At 34.0% G+C, this 21,705-nt stretch overlaps 1 protein-coding gene across 1 annotated transcript in view; it reads left to right on the top strand.

Annotated features, from left to right (window-relative positions):
- RB1 (RB transcriptional corepressor 1) overlaps nt 1-21,705 on the top strand; it is a 163,976-nt gene that overhangs the window by 62,700 nt on the left and 79,571 nt on the right. The window contains exons 11-17 of the mRNA XM_045977933.1: nt 598-675; nt 4,286-4,373; nt 10,948-11,064; nt 12,304-12,360; nt 12,443-12,474; nt 12,565-12,641; nt 13,780-13,976. Coding sequence (XP_045833889.1) covers nt 598-675; nt 4,286-4,373; nt 10,948-11,064; nt 12,304-12,360; nt 12,443-12,474; nt 12,565-12,641; nt 13,780-13,976 — 646 coding nt within the window. The remainder of the gene's footprint in view (nt 1-597; nt 676-4,285; nt 4,374-10,947; nt 11,065-12,303; nt 12,361-12,442; nt 12,475-12,564; nt 12,642-13,779; nt 13,977-21,705) is intronic.

The raw sequence follows: 21,705 nt of genomic DNA, 5'->3' as shown, positions 1-21,705 counted from the left end.
CATTAAACCTTTTTCCTTTAGAAAAAAAAGAAGTACATTCTCTTGAATTATCATATAGAATTCTAAAGTAGGAATGATTAAGAGTAATTATAAAAAATTTGAATGATTATAAGTATATTTAATTTTATCTTTAGCATGAAATCTTTTAATATGTAACTGATAATATATATAACTTGTAGGTTAAACACAAATAAAATGTTTCAAATTTTATTTACATCAAAGTAAGGTTTTTAGAAGGCATAATAATTGAAAATTTAGAAGGTTTTGATTTTTTTTTTTAATACTGAACAGCTTGGTTCGTAATACCATCTAACATCTAAAGATAGCATTTAACTTTCACTTTTAAAAAATTGTTAATCATTGGAGCACCTGTTTTTCATAAACCTAATAGAAGAAACCCAACTGAAAAACAATGGTGAAAAACACAAAATTTTTATTATTTAAGCAGCTTTTGGATCATCAGTTTCTTGTCACTTCTGTTATTGACTTATCATTTTGTATGACGGTATGAGGCAACAAGTAATATATTGCTCTTTTGACTCATAAAACACAAATGGTGCATTTTCAATATGAATGACTTTACTTATCATTATTTAGTTTTGAAATGCAGAGAACGCCACGAAAAAGTAACTCTGATGAAGAAGTGAATGTGATTCTTCCACAGACTCCAGTTAGGTATGCATTTTCTTACTTTTGTTTTTCATTGTAATTATTTATTCAGTGCCTTCTTGTACTTTAAGTTTGTTCATTTGTTCTGTTATATATTTATGTATACATACAACAATTTATATTGAGTGCTCTTTGCCTGCCAGGTATTTTACTAGTTGCTGAGGATAGGATTATCAAATCTAGTTCTGTCCATCCTTAAGGAATATAACCTAGAATGGGAATGTATTTCATCTCAGTAAAAAAAAATATGTCATTACCCTTTACTCTGCATACAACTTAAAAAGATAGAAACCATTTTTCTGTCCTTTTCCTCACTTCCTGCATCTTACCTGCTAGTAAGTCTTGTTGAATCTACCTTTAATATATCTCTAGTCCATCTCCTGTCCTCCATTTGAACTCTCACCGCCTTTGTGCAGATCTTCTCCTCTTTGTTTTGGATTTTTTTGTGTAGTAGCCTACTAACTGATCTTGCTGTGTCTAGTCTCCTCACTATTCCTCTCTCCCCACCACCAGATATTTTCTCCAAAGAGTCCCAGAATAATATTCTAGAAATGTAAGTCAGATCATGTTCACCCTGCTGTCAAACTTTTTGACTGCTTCTTTTGTCGCAGTTGAAATACACACTCCCTCACAGTGCTTACAAAACCTTATATGATCCAGCTTCTGTTGTCTCTCTAACCTCATCTTGTTTTCCTGCTCATTATGTACTAGCCAGTTTCCTGAGTGCTCAAGGCTCTCTTTTGTACTTGAGGACTTTCACATTTGCTTTTCCCTCTTCTTGAAACTCTTCCTATTTTTATTTTTATTTTTTATTTTTTTGCTTCTGAATTACCAACAGCTACTCTTCTTTTAGTATTCAGGACAAATACTGCTTTTTAAAAGATTTCTTTCTGAAGTATTTTCCTTTATTCTTCTTTCCCATAGTATCCTGTTGTTATTCCTTTATAGTGTATATCCCAATTTGTGATTAAAAATTAATTTGTGTGTTTGCTTGTTTTTACCAATACCCATAATAGCCTTTAAGTTTGATACTATGTGGACCATGACTTTTTTTTTTTTTTTTACCATTTAATAATTATGACCTAGGGTAATATTTGTTACATAGTGGGCTATCAGTAGTATTTTTCAAATGACTACATAGACATATAAAGATAGATTTCTATATTAGTGTAAATTATAGTAATAAACTTTTGACAAACTAATGAGGTGGCACCGAAGGGACATTATGAAGGGATTTTGTTGAACTGAATTTTCAAACATGAAAGTCTGTGATACAGGAGACTGGCATCTTAGGGAGTAGAAATAGCATGTGCAAAGGTGTGGAAGTATAAAATAACACAGTGTCTGGGGAACTATTAGCAGCTCTGTACTGACTCCCTAAGTGGGAAGATGAAATGGCAGGAGAGGAGGGTGAATACTAGATCCTGAAAGGCCCAATATGCTATACGCATAAGTTTGGACTTTAGCTTGTGCATGATTTGGCCTGCTGCTATATATGGGTGTTAAATAGGGATAAGGATAAAATTAGACTTGATTTTTTGAAAGTTTATGTGGTAGTCGTTTGTGAGGGGATGGGCTAAGGAGGACATGGTAAGAAATAGACATCCCAATCTGTCACAGTGGTTCTTAACCAAGGGTGCGTAACCTGAGGAGGTTTCTTTCCCAAACTACAAATGCCTAGACCCTACTACCATACACATAGTCAAAATCCCTGGACTGCTCTATTGCAGTAATTCAGTTGAGAAATGCTGAAGATCTGAACCAAGAGTAGGCAGTTGGAATGAAGGAACAAGAACAGGTTTGATAAATATTTAATGAATTCATACTTAGAATATTATTCATGAGGCATTTATGGAACATGAAGAAGTAGTAACTTATAGATTTGAGAGTTATCCAGGGAAGTTAAGACCATAAAAATAGATGAATTTGCCTGAAGTAAAGGTATAATGGCAAGAATAGCTGGCTAAGCCTTAAAGAATGCTATCATTTATTTATTTATTTAGTTAGTTAGTTAGTTCAATTAGCCAACATATAGTACATCATTAGTTTTTGATGTAGTGTTCAACAATTCATTAGTTGCGTATAATGCTCAGAATGCTAGCATTTAAATACTAGATAGAAGTTAAAGAGAACAAGAGGGCACCCAGAGAATGAAGCCAAAAAAGCCAAGGGATGGAGGGTAATTCGGAAAAGAGTACCAAGTATCAGAAAAATTGAGAAAGAACTTTTGGTGTTAGCAGTTAGTTATTTGTGGCTTTAGTCATTGTGGGCTTAAGTGTAAAAATTATAAAAACAATAATATTTGAAAGGTGACGAAGTATATCAGTTGGGAGAGGTATAATAGTTTGGTATAATAATAAAGAAGATAGAAAAAAAAAGTGTATCAGGGATGTTTTTCATCTTTTTTCCTAAATGGAAACATTCACCAAAAGAGGTTAAAAGACTTAAAGCCAAGTTCTTTTTCCAAACTGAACAAATGACATCGATTCTAATTCTTACTGATGTTACAAAAAAGAAAAAAAATGCTCACTGAACATGTTTGCTAAGTAATATTTAAGGACTCTTTAAGCCATAAACATTTTATAGTTCTTTGCATCAATAAACAGTACCAACAGTAACAATGTACTGCTACTCCAAAATTGGAACATTAGTGTTTACTATACAACACACACACACACACACACACACACACATTTTATAGAATTACAGAAATCTTAAGGGACTGACCCAGTTATATGCTTTAACAGTGATGACTTCTAAAATTATGTATGCTTTCATCTGAAGGCCTCTATAAAGAAAAGTCACATGCTTCTTCATTTGAATTACAATATATCCTACTGTTTTTATTTGAAAACTTTAATGTTTGATTGTAATAACGTTTTCTTAAAAATTTTTCATTTTAATACCAGTTTATATGTTTTTTTAAATATAATTAATTTGGCCAATTAATGTTTTACTGAAATGTAGTTTTATTAATAAATAGATGTAAAATTCTTCAATTTTAAACTTAGTGATTATGAACATGCTCTTTCTTAATGGTTTAAATAAAAGGTAATCCCCTTTTGCAAAGATGTGGTTGGAACTAGAGAGTATTCTAAACAAAATAAGTCCATCAGAGAAAGACAATTATCATACGATCTTACTGATATGTGGAATTTAAGTAGCAAAACAGAGGATCATAAGGGAAGAGGGGATAAAATAAAACAAGACGAAACCAGAGAGGGAGACAAACCATAAGAGACTCTTAATTATAGGAAACAGAGGGTTGCGGGAGCAGAGGAGAGATGGAAGGATGGGGTAACTGGATGATGGACAGTAAGGAGGGCACGTGATGCAATGGGACTGGCTATTTATTATATAAGACTGATGAATCACAGACCTACTTCTGAAGCCAATAATAAATTTCATGTTAATTAAAAAAAGAATGACAGGAAAAAAATGTAATTCCTTGTAAGAAACAGTATACTGAGGGTTTTGTAAAGTCTTATTTCAGAGAACTTTTTAAACAGAAAATAGGTGAGTTTGAAAGTCGTTTAACTTGTGAAATAGAAATATTTTATTTGTTCATTTGTTTTTCTTCAGTGCTTAATATTTCTTCCTGTTTTTTTTTCTCTAGGACTGTTATGAATACTATCCAACAATTAATGATGATCTTAAATTCAGCAAGTGATCAACCATCAGAAAATCTGATTTCCTATTTTAATGTAAGCCATAAATGAAACATTATTATTGTGTTATCTTGGGAAAGAAATTTGAAATTAAAAGTTAAAACACTGAGAATTTTTAAAAATATCTCCAAACCAACATGTCCTAGTCTGTTACCTTACTTCTTGCTTCTTTGAACCCTCCACATTAGATGTTGGTAGTAGCATGTTATTTTGGTAGTGTTATTTTTAGATTTTTTTTTTTTCAGGTTTGCTCTTTGCCTTGCTCATCATTCTTTCTTGCAACTTAGACCTCATTTCTGATTTCATTTTCTTTCTTCTTCAGATAAGTACTTTAATAACTCCTTTAGTGAGGGTTAGTTTGGGGTGAACTTAAAAGGTTTTTGTTTTGTGGTTTTTTTGTGTGTGTTAAAGTATCTTTACTCTTATTTTTGTAAGATACTTGAGCTGAATCTTCAGTTCTAGACTGATATTTACTTTCTTTTGGATATTTGTAAGTAATACTTTTATGTTCCTGGTTCTCCTTGTTGCTGTTTAAGAAATCTGTGAATCTAACTATTATTTTTTTATATATCTTTTCTGTCTGCTTTTTAGATCTTTTTGAATGTGATATTAGAATTCAACATTTGTCATCTTTCTACAGTCTTTTTTATCCTATATTCAGCCCGTTTTTATTTACATTTCTTGCCTGGACTCGTGTGCATTGCAGTTTACAGCTCCTGTAGACCTGAGTTTGACATTTGAAGGGCCACTCCCTGCTATACAAACAAGGGAGAGAGGAGATCGAGAAAACTAGCATTTGTGTTACTTGCTTGCTTCTTCACTCCTTATTTAAATTCAAATGAGGGTTAGGACTCACTGAAATGCTCAAACAGGGAAATTGGATAAGGCCAGGAAGATTATTAAAATTTGGCTTATTCCAGTAACTGTGCTTTGTGTAGTTAACATTTTATTTAATATCATAATCTCATTGTGGTCTTATCATATTCTGTTCTCATCTTCTTGTTTATATGCCTCTCAGGAATTAGTAATTTCCGTCATTGTATTCATAATTGTGTTGGCTCAGAACTGATTTTGTTTGTCCAAATTGCATGGTTACTTTTATTTATGGTTTATCTGTAGAGCACCAATAGTTCCCAAACATGGCTGCTCAGTTACTTAGCACTTTTAGTATATGTGCTGCCGAAACAAGCACAGTTACTTAACACTTTTAGAAGGGATAATGATAGAAGTTGTAAGAATGATAATCTCTCTCTTGACTCTCTCTTTCTCTCTTTTTTTTTAATTTCAATTTTTAATTAAATTCTAGCTGGTTAGCATATAATGTAATATTGGTTTCAGGATTAGAGTTTAGTGATTCAGCACTTATATTCGACACCCAGTGCTAATCACAAGTGCCCTCCTTAATACCTTAAAAGTCTCTTATAGTTTTTTTCCTCTCTTTCTCCCCACTCCCAACACTACCCCCATACTCTCTCTTTTCAAATATAATTTTGAATATTTCCTACAACATTTTGAGTATGTAGGAGCTTTTTTTTAGTTGGGCAGAAAATTCTGTCTCAAAGGCATTCTCTGGAGCACAATGTGAAGTTCAACATTAAATGAAGCTTTAAGAGCTTAACTGCAGTTTTACATAGACTGCAAACTGCTTATTCTCAGAAGTGGACATGTCTTGAAGATCAGTAAGTTTTTGTTTGGGTTTACTTTTTTTTTCAGGTTTCTCTATTTTTAAAAGTAATGCCATCTTTTCTTCTGTAAGTAAAATCTTAGAAGCTGTAGACATTTAAATGGATGTTTCAGTAACAATGACTTTATGATGGGAAGTGTTTCTTTGTTACTATTTCTATGATATGTGTGCTGTTTTCTTTTTAGGAAGGTAGAATTATTGATTTTATTAGATGTGAAATTTTTGAATAACAATGTTCATATTTTTTTTTTAAAGATTTTATTTATTTATTTGACAGACAGAGATCACAAGTAGGCAGAGAGGCTGGCAGAGAGAGAGGAAGGGAAACAGGCTCCCTGCTGAGCAGAGAGCCCGATGCGGGGCTCGATCCCAGGATGCTGGGATCATGACCTGAGCTGAGGGCAGAGGCTTTAACCCACTGAGCCACCCAGGTGCCCCAACAATGTTCACATGTTAAAGAAAATTATACTTTATCTTAGTTTTGGAAAGTTTAGTACTTTGAATGTATTTGAGCTATAAGGATTATAAAAATAAAGTCAATCTTTGTAGCTGAAGGGAATCATTATTTTTTATTTATAGGTTACAATATGAAGTACAGTGTATTTTAATATATAGTAATATGCATTTTTTAATCATCTTGTGATGTATTATAATTATTAAATATGGCCCCACCCCATATGATACATGTATTGAGACTTCTTTTGTAACCATTTCTCAATCATGTGTTTCTAAAAAGGTAGCTAAATGATTTAATAATTCTTAACTCTTTGAAAGCGCAGCTTTAAATTAGGAAATGCTACCAAACTCCAATCTTAGTTTTATCTTTATTATTTTTAGGGTAATATACATCTCAATATAACTCTTAATTGAAGATAATTTGTGAGACTATAAGAAGAGATTATTTTAGTAGTGGTATTGTTATAATTCTTTCATTTTTAGTTCTTTTTTGTTAGAGTATAATTGACATGATATTTTGTTAGTTTCAGTTATACAGCATAGTGATTTGATATTTGTATATACTACAAAATAATCACCATAGTAAGTCTGGTTAACACATCATCATACATTAGAAATTAGAAGTTAGAAATTTTTGTTTCCTTGGGATGAGGACTTCTAGGATTTATTCTCTTAACAACTTTCAAATATACAATACAGTATTATTAACACAGTCACCGTGCTGTACATTACATCCTCATGACTTATTTATTTTATAAGTGGAAGTTAGTAACCCTTTATAGCCTTCACCCATTTTGCCCACCCTTTATCCCCTGCTTTGGCAATATCAGTTTGTTTTCTGTATCTATGAGCTTGTTTTTTTCTTTTGTTTGTTTGTTTTTCTCAGAATCCACATATAAGTGTGATCTTATGGTATTTGTCTTTCTCTGACTTATTTCACTTTTTCACTTGGCATAATGCCCTCAAAGTCCATACATGTCACAGAGATCAAGATTTCATTCATTTTTTGTGTATGAATAACCTTCCACTTTACACACACACACACACACACACACACACACACACATTATCCATTTATCCGTCAATGGACACTTAGGCTGTTTCCATGTCTTGGCTATTGTAAATAGTGCTGCAGTGAGCATGGGGTATAGATATCTTTTTGAGTTAGTGTTTTTGTTTCATTCAGATAAATACCCAGAAGTAGAATTGCTGGATGATATAGTAGTTCTATTTTTAATTTTCTTTCCTTTTTTTTTTTTTTAAGATTTCATTTATTTATTTGACACAGAGAGATCAAAAGTAGGCAGAGAGACAAGCAGAGAGAGAGAGAGAGAGAGAGAGGAGGAAGCAGGCTCCCTGCCAAGCAGAGAGCCCAATGTGGGACTCGATCCCAGCACCCTGAGATCATGACGGAGCCAAAGGCAGAGGCTTAACCCACTGAGCCACCCAGGCGCCCGTATTCTTAATTTTCTGAGGAACTTCTGTACTGTTTTCCATAGTGACTGTATCAATTTACATTCCCACCAACAGCACCCGAGGCTCCCTTTTCTCCATATCCTTGTCAACACTGGTTTATTTCTTGTCTTTATAATTCTAGCCATTTCTGACAGGTCTAAGATGATATCTCATTGTTATTTCCATTTTCCTAATGATTAATGATTTTGAACATCTTCTCTTGTGTTGCTTGGCCATCTGTGTATCTTCTTTGGAAGAATGTCTATTCAGGTCCTCTGCCTTTTTAAAAAAAATTAGATTATTTGTTGGGTTGTATGAGTTTGTCATATATTTTGAATATTAACCCCTTATTGAATATGTGACATGCAAATATCTTCTCTCATTCAGTAGGTTTGGTAGTGATGTTGCTATAATTGTTTTATATTTATTTTTTTTTTTAAGATTTTACTTATTTATTTGACAGAGAGAGAGACAGATCACAGGTAGGCAGGGAGGCAGACAGAGAGAGGAGGAAGCAGACTCTCTGAGGAGCAGAGAACCAGATGTGGGGCTCGATCCCAGGACCCTGGGATCATGACCTGAGCCAAAGGCAGAGGCCCCAACCCACTGAGCCACCCAGGCGCCCCTATAATTGTTTTATATTTAGGGTGTTTTTTTGATGTTGTTGGCGTACAATTGACATACAACATTTTGCTAGTTGCTTTTTGTTTTATTGATGGTTTTCTTTGCCATGTAGAATCTTTTTATTTTGATGGAGTCTCAATTGTTTATTTTTGTTTTTGTTACTTTATCTTTTGTTGTCAAACAAAATCAGATCTTGAAGGCCAGTGTCAAGGGGCTTATATCCTGTGTTTTCTTCTAGGAGTTTTATGGTTTCAGGTCTAACATTTAGATTTTTAATTCACTTTGAGTTAATTTTTGTGTATTGTGTAAGATTGGTCAAGTTTTATTCTTTTTCATGTGGCTCTCTAGTTTTCCCAGCACTGTTTTTTGAAGAGACTGTCCTTTCCCCATTGCATATTCTTGCCTCCTCCATGCATAACTGACTGTATGCATGAGTTTATTTTGGGGCTCTCTGTTCTATTCCACCAATCTGTGTGTCTGCTTTGTGCCAATACCATACTGTTTTTAAAACCGTAGCTTTGTCATGTAGTTTGAAATCAGGCAGTATGATGCCTTGTTCTTCCTCAAGATTGCTTTAGCTATCTTTTGTTGTTGCATACAAATTTTTGGATTGTTTGTTTTATTTCTGTGTAAAAGACATTGGAATTTTGATAGGGATTGCATTGAATCTGTAGATTGCTTTGGGTAGTATGGATATTTTAACAGTATTAACCCTTCCAATCTATGAGTGTGGGATATCTTTGCATTTATTTCTGTGTTCTTCAGTTTCTTCCATCAATGCCATATAGTTCATGTACAGGTTTTTCATCTCCTTGCTTAAATTTTTTCCTAGGTATTTTATTCTTTTAGATGCATTTGTAAATGTTTTCTTAATTATCTTACTACATTATTAGTGCATAGAAACAAACCCGAGTTCTGTGTATTGGTTTTGTATCCTGCAACCTTACTGAATTACTTTATTCTAGCAGTTTTTTGATGGAGTCTTCAGGGTTTTTTAATATATAATATCATGTCATGTGTCAATAGACACAGTTTTATTTCTTTCTTTCCAATTTGGATGCCTCTTAGTGTTCTTGCCAGATGGCTCTGGCTAGGACTTTCAATACTATGTTGAAGGGGGCATATTTGTCTTGTTTCTGATCTTACAGGAAAATCTTCCAGGTTTTCACCATTGAATATGATATTGGCGGTGGGCTTCTCATATATAGCCTTTATTATGTTGAAGTATATTCCCTCTATCCCGCTTTGTTGAGAGTTTTTTATCATAAGTGGATGTTCAATGTTGTCAAATGTTTTCTGCGTCTTTTGAGATGATCATATGATTTTTATCCTTCATTTGTTAATATGTCACATTTATTTATGAGTATTGAATGAACCATCCTGGCATCTCTGGAATAAGTCTCACCTGGTTATAGTATATAATCCCTTAATACATTGTTGAATTTGGTTTGCTAATAATTTCTTGTGGTATTTGCATTTACATTCATCAGGGATATTGGCCTATAATTTTCTTTTCTTGTGATGTCTTTGTCTAATTTTAATGTCAGGGTAATGCTGGCCTTGTATGTGTTTGGAAGTGTTCCCTTTTTTTTTTTTTTTTGGAGGGCTTTGAGAAGTTTTATTTTTTTCTTTTTTGAATGTCTGGTAAAATTCATCAGTGAGGCTCTCTGAATTTTGACACTTGTTTCTTTGGACGTTTTTGATTGTTGATTCACTCTCCTTATTAGTAATCAATCTGTTCATATTTTCTGTTTCTTCATGGTTCAGATTTGGTGGGTTGTGTGTTTCTAAGAATTTATCCTTTTCTTTTAGGTTTTCCAGTTTGTTGGTGTATAATTGTTCATAGTAGTCAATTATGATCCTTTATATTTCCATGGTTTTAGTTTGTAATGTCTATGAGACTTTTTTAATGGGTGGAAAGGCTAACAAATCTGTTCTTTAACTTAGCAGCAGAAAATTTAGATAATAGGGTTTTTATTTGTACTTTATTAGTATTTTCTGGTCACTAACATCCTAAAATGGAATTCTTTATGTTCTCCTTATTTTCAGTAGTTGCATTTACCTAGTTTCTATGGAAGTGTTTCTATGTTATAAATAACCAAAAGTGAATTTTTTTTTTAAGATTTTATTTATTTGACAGAGATCACAAGTAGGCAGAGAAGCAGGCAGAGAGAGAGAGGAAGGGAAGCAGGCTCCCGGCTGAGCAGAGAGCCCGATGCGGGGCTCGATCCCAGGACTCCGAGATCATGACCTGAGCCGAAGGCAGAGGCTTTAACCCACTGAGCCACTCAGGCAACCCTCAAAAGTGAAATTTTTATCTTATAGGACAGAAAATGTTAATTCTGATTAAACAGTATCCTCAACATTGATTTATGTTTTCCCTCTTTAAAGAACTGCACAGTGAATCCAAAAGAAAGTATCTTGAAAAGAGTGAAGGATGTTGGATACACCTTTAAAGAGAAATTTGCTAAAGCTGTGGGACAGGGATGTATGGAAATTGGATCACAGGTAACTTGAGTTCATCTTGATTAGTGTCACTATATGTAAATAACCTCAAATGAAATATATTTCCAAATTGTAAAAATATTATCATGGTATTTGTCCTATATTGGTAGATTCTGTATCTAAGCTACCTGTGTATACTGCTGTTTATGGAAAACTTTATAAGAAAATGCCCTTTATGCCATTACAAAAACCAAAAGTAAACATGTAGAAAATTTTAGAAAAAATGTAGACATTTAAAAAATATAAGTACAAAAAAATCATAATCTTTGATGTCATTACATTTTTTGTATATATTTTTGGCCTCTGCATATATGAATACTCATGAATGCATATGCTTAGATAAATGGGATCATATACATGCTATTTGTTGGTGATATTATTGAGTGATGTTGGTTTTACTATTATTATTTCAGAAAATCTACAGCCTGTACATTGGGTAAAAGTATTGTCTCTGAATCAGAATCCTGGGTTTATATCTGGTTCTACCATTTATGAGCTGTCATTTAACTTCTCTGAGATTCAGTTTTCCATATTTGCTCTGCTTTGTAGTGTGGAATTAATGAGATAACATATAAAAATATGTTTGAAAACTATAATCTACTATATACATTTATTTCAGTGTAGTGAGGTTATATTTTAATGCTAACTGTGTTTTAAATAATAATATTTAGAAGTCTTTTTGGTTGTATATGAAATTTATGCTAATAATTTGAACAAAGGAATAGGGTTTGTGTGTGTCTATTTAAAATTTGGTTATTCTTTGAACTAATGGGAACTATTTATTTGGTTAAAACTTTTTGCTGATAGTATCAGTTGGGTCATTTTTTGCCTTTGCCAGTTTTATGGACAGACTGTTCTCAATCCTGGAGAGTTTTCTTGAAAATACATGTCCTAGGCCACAAAAAAATATTACATTAGTGAATAAAATGTTTAAAATAGTACCAGGTGTATAAAACATATCCTGTGTGTGTGTGTGTGTTTGTGTGTTTCTGTTGAATGATGTAGGCTGAAGCAGAATGAAGGAAAAGGAAAACCAAGGACTGGACCTTCCCTTTTGATAATTTATTGGGAACGTTAACCATCATTTTATATGGAAGTCCTGAGTGTTAGACAAGCTAGCTTCTGTGATCTCTTGGTATTCATATTCCTAAAAGTATCAGAAATGTATTATAAGAGAAACGTTCTTAAAAATTAATAATTGTAATTTTCTAAAGTAGTGGATCTAATTTTTTTTCTTTGTAGCGATACAAACTTGGAGTCCGATTGTATTACCGAGTAATGGAATCCATGCTTAAATCAGTAAGTTAAAAAGAACATAATAGAAAAAAATCCAATGCTGACACAAAAGGCATTAGCTAAATGTTGTTTTAATCTGTTTTAGGAAGAAGAACGATTATCTATTCAAAATTTTAGGTAAATTCTTTAGTTTTAATGAAACAATTTCTTCTTTTTTTTTTTTTAATAAAAGTAAATGTTTTAAAATCATTCTTTTCTTTCCTTTAGCAAACTCCTGAATGACAACATCTTTCATATGTCTTTGTTGGCATGCGCTCTTGAGGTTGTAATGGCTACATATAGCAGTAAGTTAAATTTTAGTAAATAAACATTTTAGTTCAGTTTAAAGTTAAAAAAAAAAACTTATCTAAGGTGTGGTGTGTTTTTTGGGGGAGTGGAGTTAAGGAGACAATAGCATAATGTAGATCAATATATACTGAAGAATGTAAGTGGTCACCATAAATTATTTTAAATGGGTTATTATCTGAATTATTTCAGGTCATCTTGGAAATGGTACTTCACTAGCCTCTTATTCTGGGCTGTCCTTAGTCCAGGAAATATATCTACTGAAATCCCTTCCAACACTGGAGATTATAAATTACCAAAGGAGTACTAACAAGTAGCATTTACCTATATGGAAAAACTGCTTTAGATTCTATGATCATAAAACCAAAGGTTAGAGCCAAAGTCCACCGGATAAACAGACAGAGGCCACTCATGGTATTTTCTTTTAAATATAATTTTAGACATGTATTGTTTTGCAAATAATGTTGCAGATATTAAGTTTTGTTTACAAAAACAAAAGAAAATTTACCTCAGGGTACAAAAACACAATAAAAGAGAAACATATATGGAAAACTGTGAATCCTCATTTATAACCAAAAAATGCTAACCAAATTAGCAAAATCTTTTTTTTTTTTTTTTAAATTAGCAAAATCTTAAAGAAGCCTTCCTTCCCCACATCAGGGATTATTAGTGAGACTGTGAACATGGATATGCAAATGCATTGCTGGTTAGATATTAAACTGGTTAGATATTGTTCCTGATATAAGTTTAGAGTATTTAAACCATTGAAAATTTGATATAAGCATGAGCCCTCTATTTAGGAAAAACATGTGCACCTACACTCAGAATTTAGAAGCCTATTTCCTATGAGTCTATGGAAAGAATTCTGCTCTAGGGGTGCCTGACTGGCTCAGTCAGTAGAGCACACAACTAACCATGTCATCATGGTGTTGAGTTCAAGTTCCATGTTGGGCATGGAGACAACTTGAATTTAAAAAACAAAATTTAAAAAAAAATCTGGTCTGAATAAAAAAATTTCGTTTAGCTTTTCTACTGTGTCTTAAAATTTTTGTTTCATAAAGTCTTTTCAAACTGAAGGTACATAATTGAAGGCTTAACATTTCATACCTAAGTTACATTTTTTTCTTTCATTTTTAGGAAATACATCTCAGAATCTTGATACTGGAACAGATTTGTCCTTCCCATGGATTCTGAATATACTTAATTTAAAAGCCTTTGATTTTTACAAAGTGATTGAAAGTTTTATCAAAGCAGAAGCCAACTTGACCAGAGAAATGATAAAACATTTAGAACGATGTGAACATCGAATCATGGAATCGCTTGCATGGCTCTCTGTAAGTAACTAGCTAAAAATAATTAAAGATATTAATATGCAAATGAATAACAATTATATGTTAGTGAGAGGTATTTGTTAAAATTTAGCTCAAGAGAAAATATGCAATTTAATGAAAATGCAATTTCAGTGTATAGCCCAAGAGTTAAGTGGAATATTAAAATGGAGTTTTCTTTTACTTGGGCTCCCCAGACCATCGGATAGGAATAGCTTTAATTAAGACATGGCACTTAGCAAAGCAGAATTCCGTAAAGTATTTGAACAGTATATTTAAAATAAAGTTGTCATGTTTGAAAATTTAAATGCTGTTAAATTCCAACAAAATGGTAAAAATTAGAATTATGCTATTTAGGTGATTTAACAAAGTACAGTTTTCTGGTTCAATTTATTTGTATTTCTTTTGGTTCTATTATTAAATGTAGTCCAAAAATCTACACTATTGTTCAATTATAATTATTGTTTATAGCATTATAGGAGCACAAATCATATCTTCTAGGTATTCTATTTATAGCATATGAGCTATTGATAAGGCTTTTGTTTCACAAAGTTGGCATTTTCTATGTAATAATAGTAAAATACTTATTTGAAGTTCCTCTGTGTTATGCTCTTTAGATCTGCGTAGTTGGGTAATACTTTGTGACGCATCAGATCTGTAGATTAATATGGAGTTGGTCTCTTTTGAAGCTGTATTGCATGCTAAGCATATAACTTTTCATTTATGCCAGTATATAGAAATGGCAATGAAAATATTAAGACTTTAGTTACACTAGAATTCTAATCTGTACACGTAAGTCTTAATTTTAATTTTTTGATGTTCCAAAAACTTAATGGCTAAGAGATAACATTTCTTAGTGTTTTCTTGCATTGCTGTATGAACAGAGTAGATAGAATAGGAGAGAGATAGGGGAAGTTGATAGAAAGCCACTGCATTTCTGTAATTGAATTTAATAACTCCATTATACAGGACCTTCTACTTCATGAGAAAAGGAGTGCTTAGAAGTCCAGGGGATTTCTAGGGGTTTAAGTGAGAATGACAAAAATGAGTCAATGATAAATAAATATAATAAGTAAGAGGCACTTTTCAGAGGCTGATGTCTCCTCTCCTTCTAGACATTGAAATCAAGACATTACCCTATCATATGAAAGTGACTGTTTTTATTCATTTAGAGGTTTTTTTTTTCTCATCAGTACACATCTGCAGCATGGCTTGCATTGGGGTAAACATTGTGAAGATACAGAAAAGACATGGGCTCTGAAAATTGTGGAGGAAATAGAAATTTACTCTTTATAAATTGCTTGTGCTCAAGCCTGTTTAGTTCAGTTACTGGTGTTCTAGAATTCTAAACAATATCCCTTTATTCTTGAGAATTTTTGGAGCAAAAGTGACATGCCCAAAATCAGGAGAAATATATAATTTATTAATAGGATGTGGAAGTCATAAGCCTCTACATATAAATTCTAAATGTGGTTGCTATCCCTAGGGGATAAAATTATAGATGATTTGTATTGTCATATATTTTTAATGTTTAAACTTTTAAAAACTTCTTTTACATTTAAAAATTTTTTAAATGTAATTTTTAAAAATTTTTTATTATTTTTTTAATCATTAAGGGAATAGGGTAACTGTGAAGATAAGTCATACCACAGAAATAGAATACTGTAAATTTCTCCTGTGAGAATAATTGACATTTTAGAGAAGGCTACATACCATAGATATAGTTGAGCTTTTACAGACTTTTTTTTTTCAACTGAAGTAAAATGTATATACAGAAAACTATATGTTATGAGTTTATAGTTTGAAAAATTTTTCATAAATTGAACACATAAATTGCCAGCACCCAGATCAAGAATCGGAGCAAACTTTAATAATCTTTTGATTCTGTATGACAATAAGAATTTTTCATTAAACTATAGATTCAAACAGTATTGGTTACTTAGGGAAACATCAAGGGAGGTTCTACTTACTTCCCCCCCCCAATAATTTAATAAAAGAAAGAACATCATCATGTTTTTAATGGTTGTATGGAGAAGGGTTCCAGCATCTTTGTTTAATAATCTTGAGAAATAATAAATCAAGAACAGAATAACTTGAAGGAAAAAGCATACCTTTCTTTGTTTTGGTTCCAAAGAGATTAACAGGTCATATATAAGTATAAAATGCTAAACAATCTGTTGAAAAACCTGGTAAAATCTTGTTCCCTGGAAATTTAAAGGAATTAGAGGTGATTTAGAATAAACCATACCTAAGGGTTAGATTAAATGACTTCCAGATGTTTAGGCCTTTTAAATCTATTAAGCAGTTTTTAATGCCAGCAGTTATGAAATGAGATTTATATATATTACTTTTAGTATGCTCAAAATTCATCAGATTTTTCTCAGTTAAACCTTTATAAACCAAGATACACTAGGTTTGTTCATTCTTTTCTTCCTTTCCTTTTCTTTCTTTCTTCCCTCCCTAACCCCTTCCCTCCCTCCTTCTTTTCTCTTTCTTGTTTTTGACAGAGAGAGAGAGCAGGAGCATGAGCAAGGTCAAGAGCAGAGGGAGAGAAGCAGACTCCCTGTTGAGCAGGGAGCCCAATGCAGGCTGATCCCAGGACTCTGGGATTATGACCCGAGTTGAAGGCAGACATTTAACTGAGCCACCCAGGTGCCCTGGTGCTTTATTTTCTAAATGGTCTCTCTTCCTGGGAATATTGTGGACTCTTCCTATTGATCTCCCTGCATCTCTAACTTCCTTAAGACTATTTTTCTGGTGGCAACTAGAGAAATCTTTTTTAAAAGGCAAATATCATCATGCTAACTCAGATAAAAACCTGTGAGGGTCCTACGCATCTGGTAATGGTGGAGGAAGACTTAGCAACATGACTCTCCTCAAAAAAGACAGTTATAAAACCTCTGCATGATTCAGAAAGCAACTGCCTGAAATTCCTGGACAGGAAGAATAGACAGACTCTTCAGGAGAGAAGAGGAGCTCTGAGCCTGGGAAGGAAGCTTTCAGCCCAGGGCTAAGTGGGAAGTGTTATAGGACGGGGAGGGGGTGCCAGTGAGAAGAAAACTGCAGGCTTTCTGGCCAGGGCCAGGGAAACTAAAAAAATAGAAGCTGGGGAAACCTTGGCTGCTGAGGAGAGTGGACAAATCCTATCTGCCCACTTCTTTATGTGAAACCTGAATTATTCCACTGCATGGATTAATAGCAGCTTAATGAAGGAAGATCTGAACTGAGACAGGAGCTGCTACCCAAATAAAAAGTTTACAGTTCAAGTTCAGTGAAAATAATCATGCACTTAAAAACAAAATGAAGCAATGCTTATTTGAGCAAGAAATAACAGAATCCAGAAATCCTTACAATTTAACATTTATGATGTTCAGGATACAGTTTTAAAATTACCCAGCATATGAAGAGGGTCAAAAGAATCAGGTGCAGGTTTTTAGAATGGGAACCTTAGGTCAACTATTTGATGCCTCAGGGCTCTCTTTTGGGAGTTTTGTCGCCTCCCTTTTTCTTCCATCAGCAGTTCAAAGTGTCTCTCTGGTGTCTCTGCAACCATTTTAGGGAATCTGCAAAGTTAAAAAGTATTTTTATACTATTAAGATGTTACTTATCTTTTTTACTCTCTTGACATTTATACTGATGATGTGAAAGTGTTAGCACCTTTGCAGGTATCAGAGCAATAGCATCAAGCTGGCTAGTTGTCATTGTATTCTTCACCACCACAGACTCTCCGTTAAAATACAAAACAGAACATGTCAGTTTCATTTAAGAATGCCATTGATGAACCAGTAAGCAGTATTAATTTTATTGAATCTCTATTTTCAATCACATGTTGTTGAAAACAACTGACAATAAATATTGCCAATGGTAAATTTTTGAGTTTCCAAGGGAAATTAGAATTTGGTTAAGCTTGTACTGAGAACTACAGCTTCTCAGAACTTCAGAGACTTCTGATAAAATCAGTGGTATATTAATAAGTGTGACTTTCTGGGGCACCTGGGTGGCTCAGTGGGTTAAAGCCTCTGCCTTCGGCTCAGGTCATGATCCCAGGGTCCTGGGATCGAGCGCCACATCTGGCTCTCTGCTCCTCAGAGAGCCTGCTTCCTCCTCTCTCTGCCTGCCTACCTGTGATCTCTCTCTCTGTGTCAAATAAATAAATAAATACAATCTTTAAATTTGTGGACTGAGATTAAAAAAAATCTCCAGTATTACAAGTCTAGTTTCTTAAAAAAAAAAAAAAAAGTGACTTTCTGACATTGTAAAGGAGATTTGTTAGTGTTTGTAAGATCTCCATGATTCAGTGAATCAATATTTCCAAAAGACCAGTGAATCATGTCATAAAGTCATTAAGAAATTTATTCGAAGTTTAAGGTAGATCCATACAAAATTTTTAAAAATATTCATAACATAAAACTTCATAAAGTTCAAGATAGAACAACAGATTTTAACATCTCAGAGTATGAAAAGTTTATTTTTGTTAATTGATATATTGATATTATTCCCAATTCCACATTGCAACTAAGCTTTAAGGAACTATAACTTGCCAAGTTTTAGGCTAGTATAAAAAAAAATCCATTACTATGTTGTTGTTTTTTTTAAGATTTTATTTATTTATTTGACAGACAGATATCACAAATAGGCAGAGAGGCAGGCAGATAGAGAGGAGGAAGCAGGCTCCCCACTGAGCAGAGAGCCCGATGGGAGCTGAAGGCAGAGGCCTTAACACACTGAGCCATCCAGGCACCCCATAAAAATCCATTACTATCTTAAAACTCTATTATTTATTACATTCTTAGACATTTTCTTTTTCTTTTTTTTTTTAAGATTTTATTTATTTGAGAGAGAGAGAGAGGGACAGAGATAGTGAGAGAGAGTACAAGCAGAGAGGAGAGGGAGAAGCAGGCTCCTCACTGAGCAGGGAACCCAGTGTGAGGCTTGATCCTAGCATCCTGGGATCATGACTCGACCCGAAGTCAGATGCTTAACTGACTGAGCCACCCAGGTGCCCCTGTTTTAATTTAAATTAAACTTAACTTTACTTAAAAATTACTAATATAGTAAATATTGATAGATATAGTTCATATGAACAAAAAGTTTTGGGCCTTGAATAATTTTAAGAATGTAAGAGAGTTATGAGTCAAATGTTGGAGAATGCCTGCCTTATATTCTCTTCTCCATTTACTCTTGTCTCTTCTTGTAACTCACACAACCATGTTTTTTTTTTTTTAACCTGTCCCTGAGTCTTTGTTCACTTCGTAGGCCCCACTGCCTTTGTACTTACCAGAATTTCAGTTCTACTTCTACTCTGTTATTCATGACCATCCAAGTCTATAGTCATTCTTCCTTCTTTACGGCCTTACAGTGTTTATTACTGACTACTTACCAGTCATTTATAAACTTAATATCTTTTTTTTTATTTGTTTATTTGACAGAGATCACAAGTAGGCAGAGAGGCAGGCAGAGAGAGAGGGGGAAACAGGCTCTCCGCTGAGCAGAGAGCCTGATGCGGGGCTCGATCCCAGGACCCTGAGATCATGACCTGAGCTGAAGGCAGAGGCTTTAACCCACTGAGCCACCCAGGCGCCCCTATAAACTTAATATCTTATTCCATGTGCATATCTCATGTTAATTGAGTTGCTGTGTATAAATCACTCAGAACACTAGCTAACATTATGTATGTGGCAATTAATTACATAAGTGGGAGTGATGGATAAAGAGGGGTCAACTAATGATGACATATAGGTAGTATCATTCATTAAGAGTGATCAGATGAGATTTGCTTGGAAAGATGAGTTTCATTTGATTATGTTGAATTTGAAGCGCTTGTAGGTGCTTCAAGTAGAGGTGTCCTGTAGCAGTTGGATATGTGTGTCTGGAGCTAAGGAAAGAAATATTAGGTATTTCCTAGTATATAATACTAAGCTAGGAATATGAACCTGAAAGCTGCTGGCACATATATAACAAAAATTTCCATCCTTATTGGCAGTTTATTTTGTGCAGGCATTGTGATGAGTACTTCTTTTAGTATCTTTAATTTTTATAATAATTTATGAGGTAGTATTCTAGATGAGGCAATCAGTGCTTAGAAAGAACTTTAATAACTTGTCCAAACCACACAAGCTAAATAGCAGCACTGTGGTTTGAACCCGAGTCTCTCTGGCTCTGAAGCTGTTAATCTGTATGTTTTTACCAAGTAATTGAAGTTTGGGGAATGGATGAGATCGCCTAAGGGGAGAATATAGCATAGTAGTTCCATCTTATCCATGGCAGAAGTGTTCCAAGACCCCCAGTGGATGCCTGAAACCATGAATAGTATTGAACCATTTATGTTCTGTTTTTCCTATATATACTTACCTGTCATAAAGTTTAATTTATAAATTAGGCACAGTAAGAGATTAATAATAATAACTACTAAGAAAATAGAACAATTATAATAGTATCCTGTAATAAAAGTTATGTGAATGTAGTCTCTTTCTCCTCTCAGAGTATTTTATTGTACTATAGTTACCCCTCTTCTTGTAATGTAAATGACAAAAAACCTGTATGATGAAATGAAGTGAGGTGAATGATATAGCTTTAGGAGCTTTAGGTGAATGAAGTGAGGTGAACGACATGACACATCAGAAGGAGAATCTTCGGCTTCTGCACCGCAGTTGAGTATGGGTAACTGAAACCATAGAAAGCAAAACTGCAGTCAAGGGGGGCTACTGTATAGCAAGAGAAGGTGGTTAAAGATAGAGGCTTGAAGTGCTCTGACATTTAAGAGGTAGACAGAAAAGAGAAGCCTACAAAAGAGATTGAAATAGAACAGCCAGAGAGATAGGAGGTGGTGTCATAAAGAGAAAGCATTATAAGGTCTGAGTAGGGGCTTGGTGTTTAAGATAATGTAGGAGCTGCCAGTAAGAACTGAAGAGCATTCATTTGAGCAATGAGGAAGCCACTGGCAGTGGTAGCAAGGACTCTTAATAGAAGCGATAGAGGCAGGAGGAGATGTGAATGAGGGATAAAGTGGAGACAGTGATTGTGGATAGCTTTTTGCTAGAGTCTTGTCTGAAGGAAATAAAGATATAGCTGCCAATTGTGTGAGGTGGAGGGAAGATTTTTTTTTGAGATGGGGAAGATAGGATTAAATGTGGATGGAAAAGAGCCATTCATTATGAGTGTTCTCTGTTGCAGGATGACACATCAGTGGCTTAAAACAACCATTTTATTTTGTTCATGATTCTGAGGATCAGGGATTTGGGAAGAGCTTGACTGGGCAGTTCATCCTTGACTGTATGGTGTCAGGGGCAAGATCTACTTCCATGATGCTTCTACTTTTTCTTTTTCCTTTTTAGAGGAGGAGAGGTTGGGGGCGGAGGGAGAGAGATTGAATACTAAGTAGTTTCCAAGCCCAGTGTGGAGGCCAACATACGGCTCAATCTCCCAACGCTCATAATATGACCTGAGCTGAAATCAAGAGTCCGGCACCCAACCAACTGAGCCACCCAGGCACCTCTCCACGATGCTTCTTAATTCACAAGTCTGGCCCTTCATTGCCCCTCAGTACATGGTCAATTTTTCTTTCCCTTCCCTTCCTACTCTAGGTACTCTCATCCTCCTGGCCTTCTCATATGAGAAGGTATGCATCTTACAGCATATTGGTTTCAGAATACTCATGCATCTTGCATAGTAGCTGGCTTCCAAAAGGCTTCTGAAAGGACTGTAGCTGGAAGGTATGTTCTGTTGGTGAGAGCAG

The sequence above is a fragment of the Meles meles genome, chromosome 14 (assembly GCF_922984935.1).
Source record: "Meles meles chromosome 14, mMelMel3.1 paternal haplotype, whole genome shotgun sequence".
In the NCBI taxonomy this organism is placed as follows: domain Eukaryota; kingdom Metazoa; phylum Chordata; class Mammalia; order Carnivora; family Mustelidae; genus Meles; species Meles meles.
This window is presented reverse-complemented; position numbering and strand designations above follow the sequence as displayed.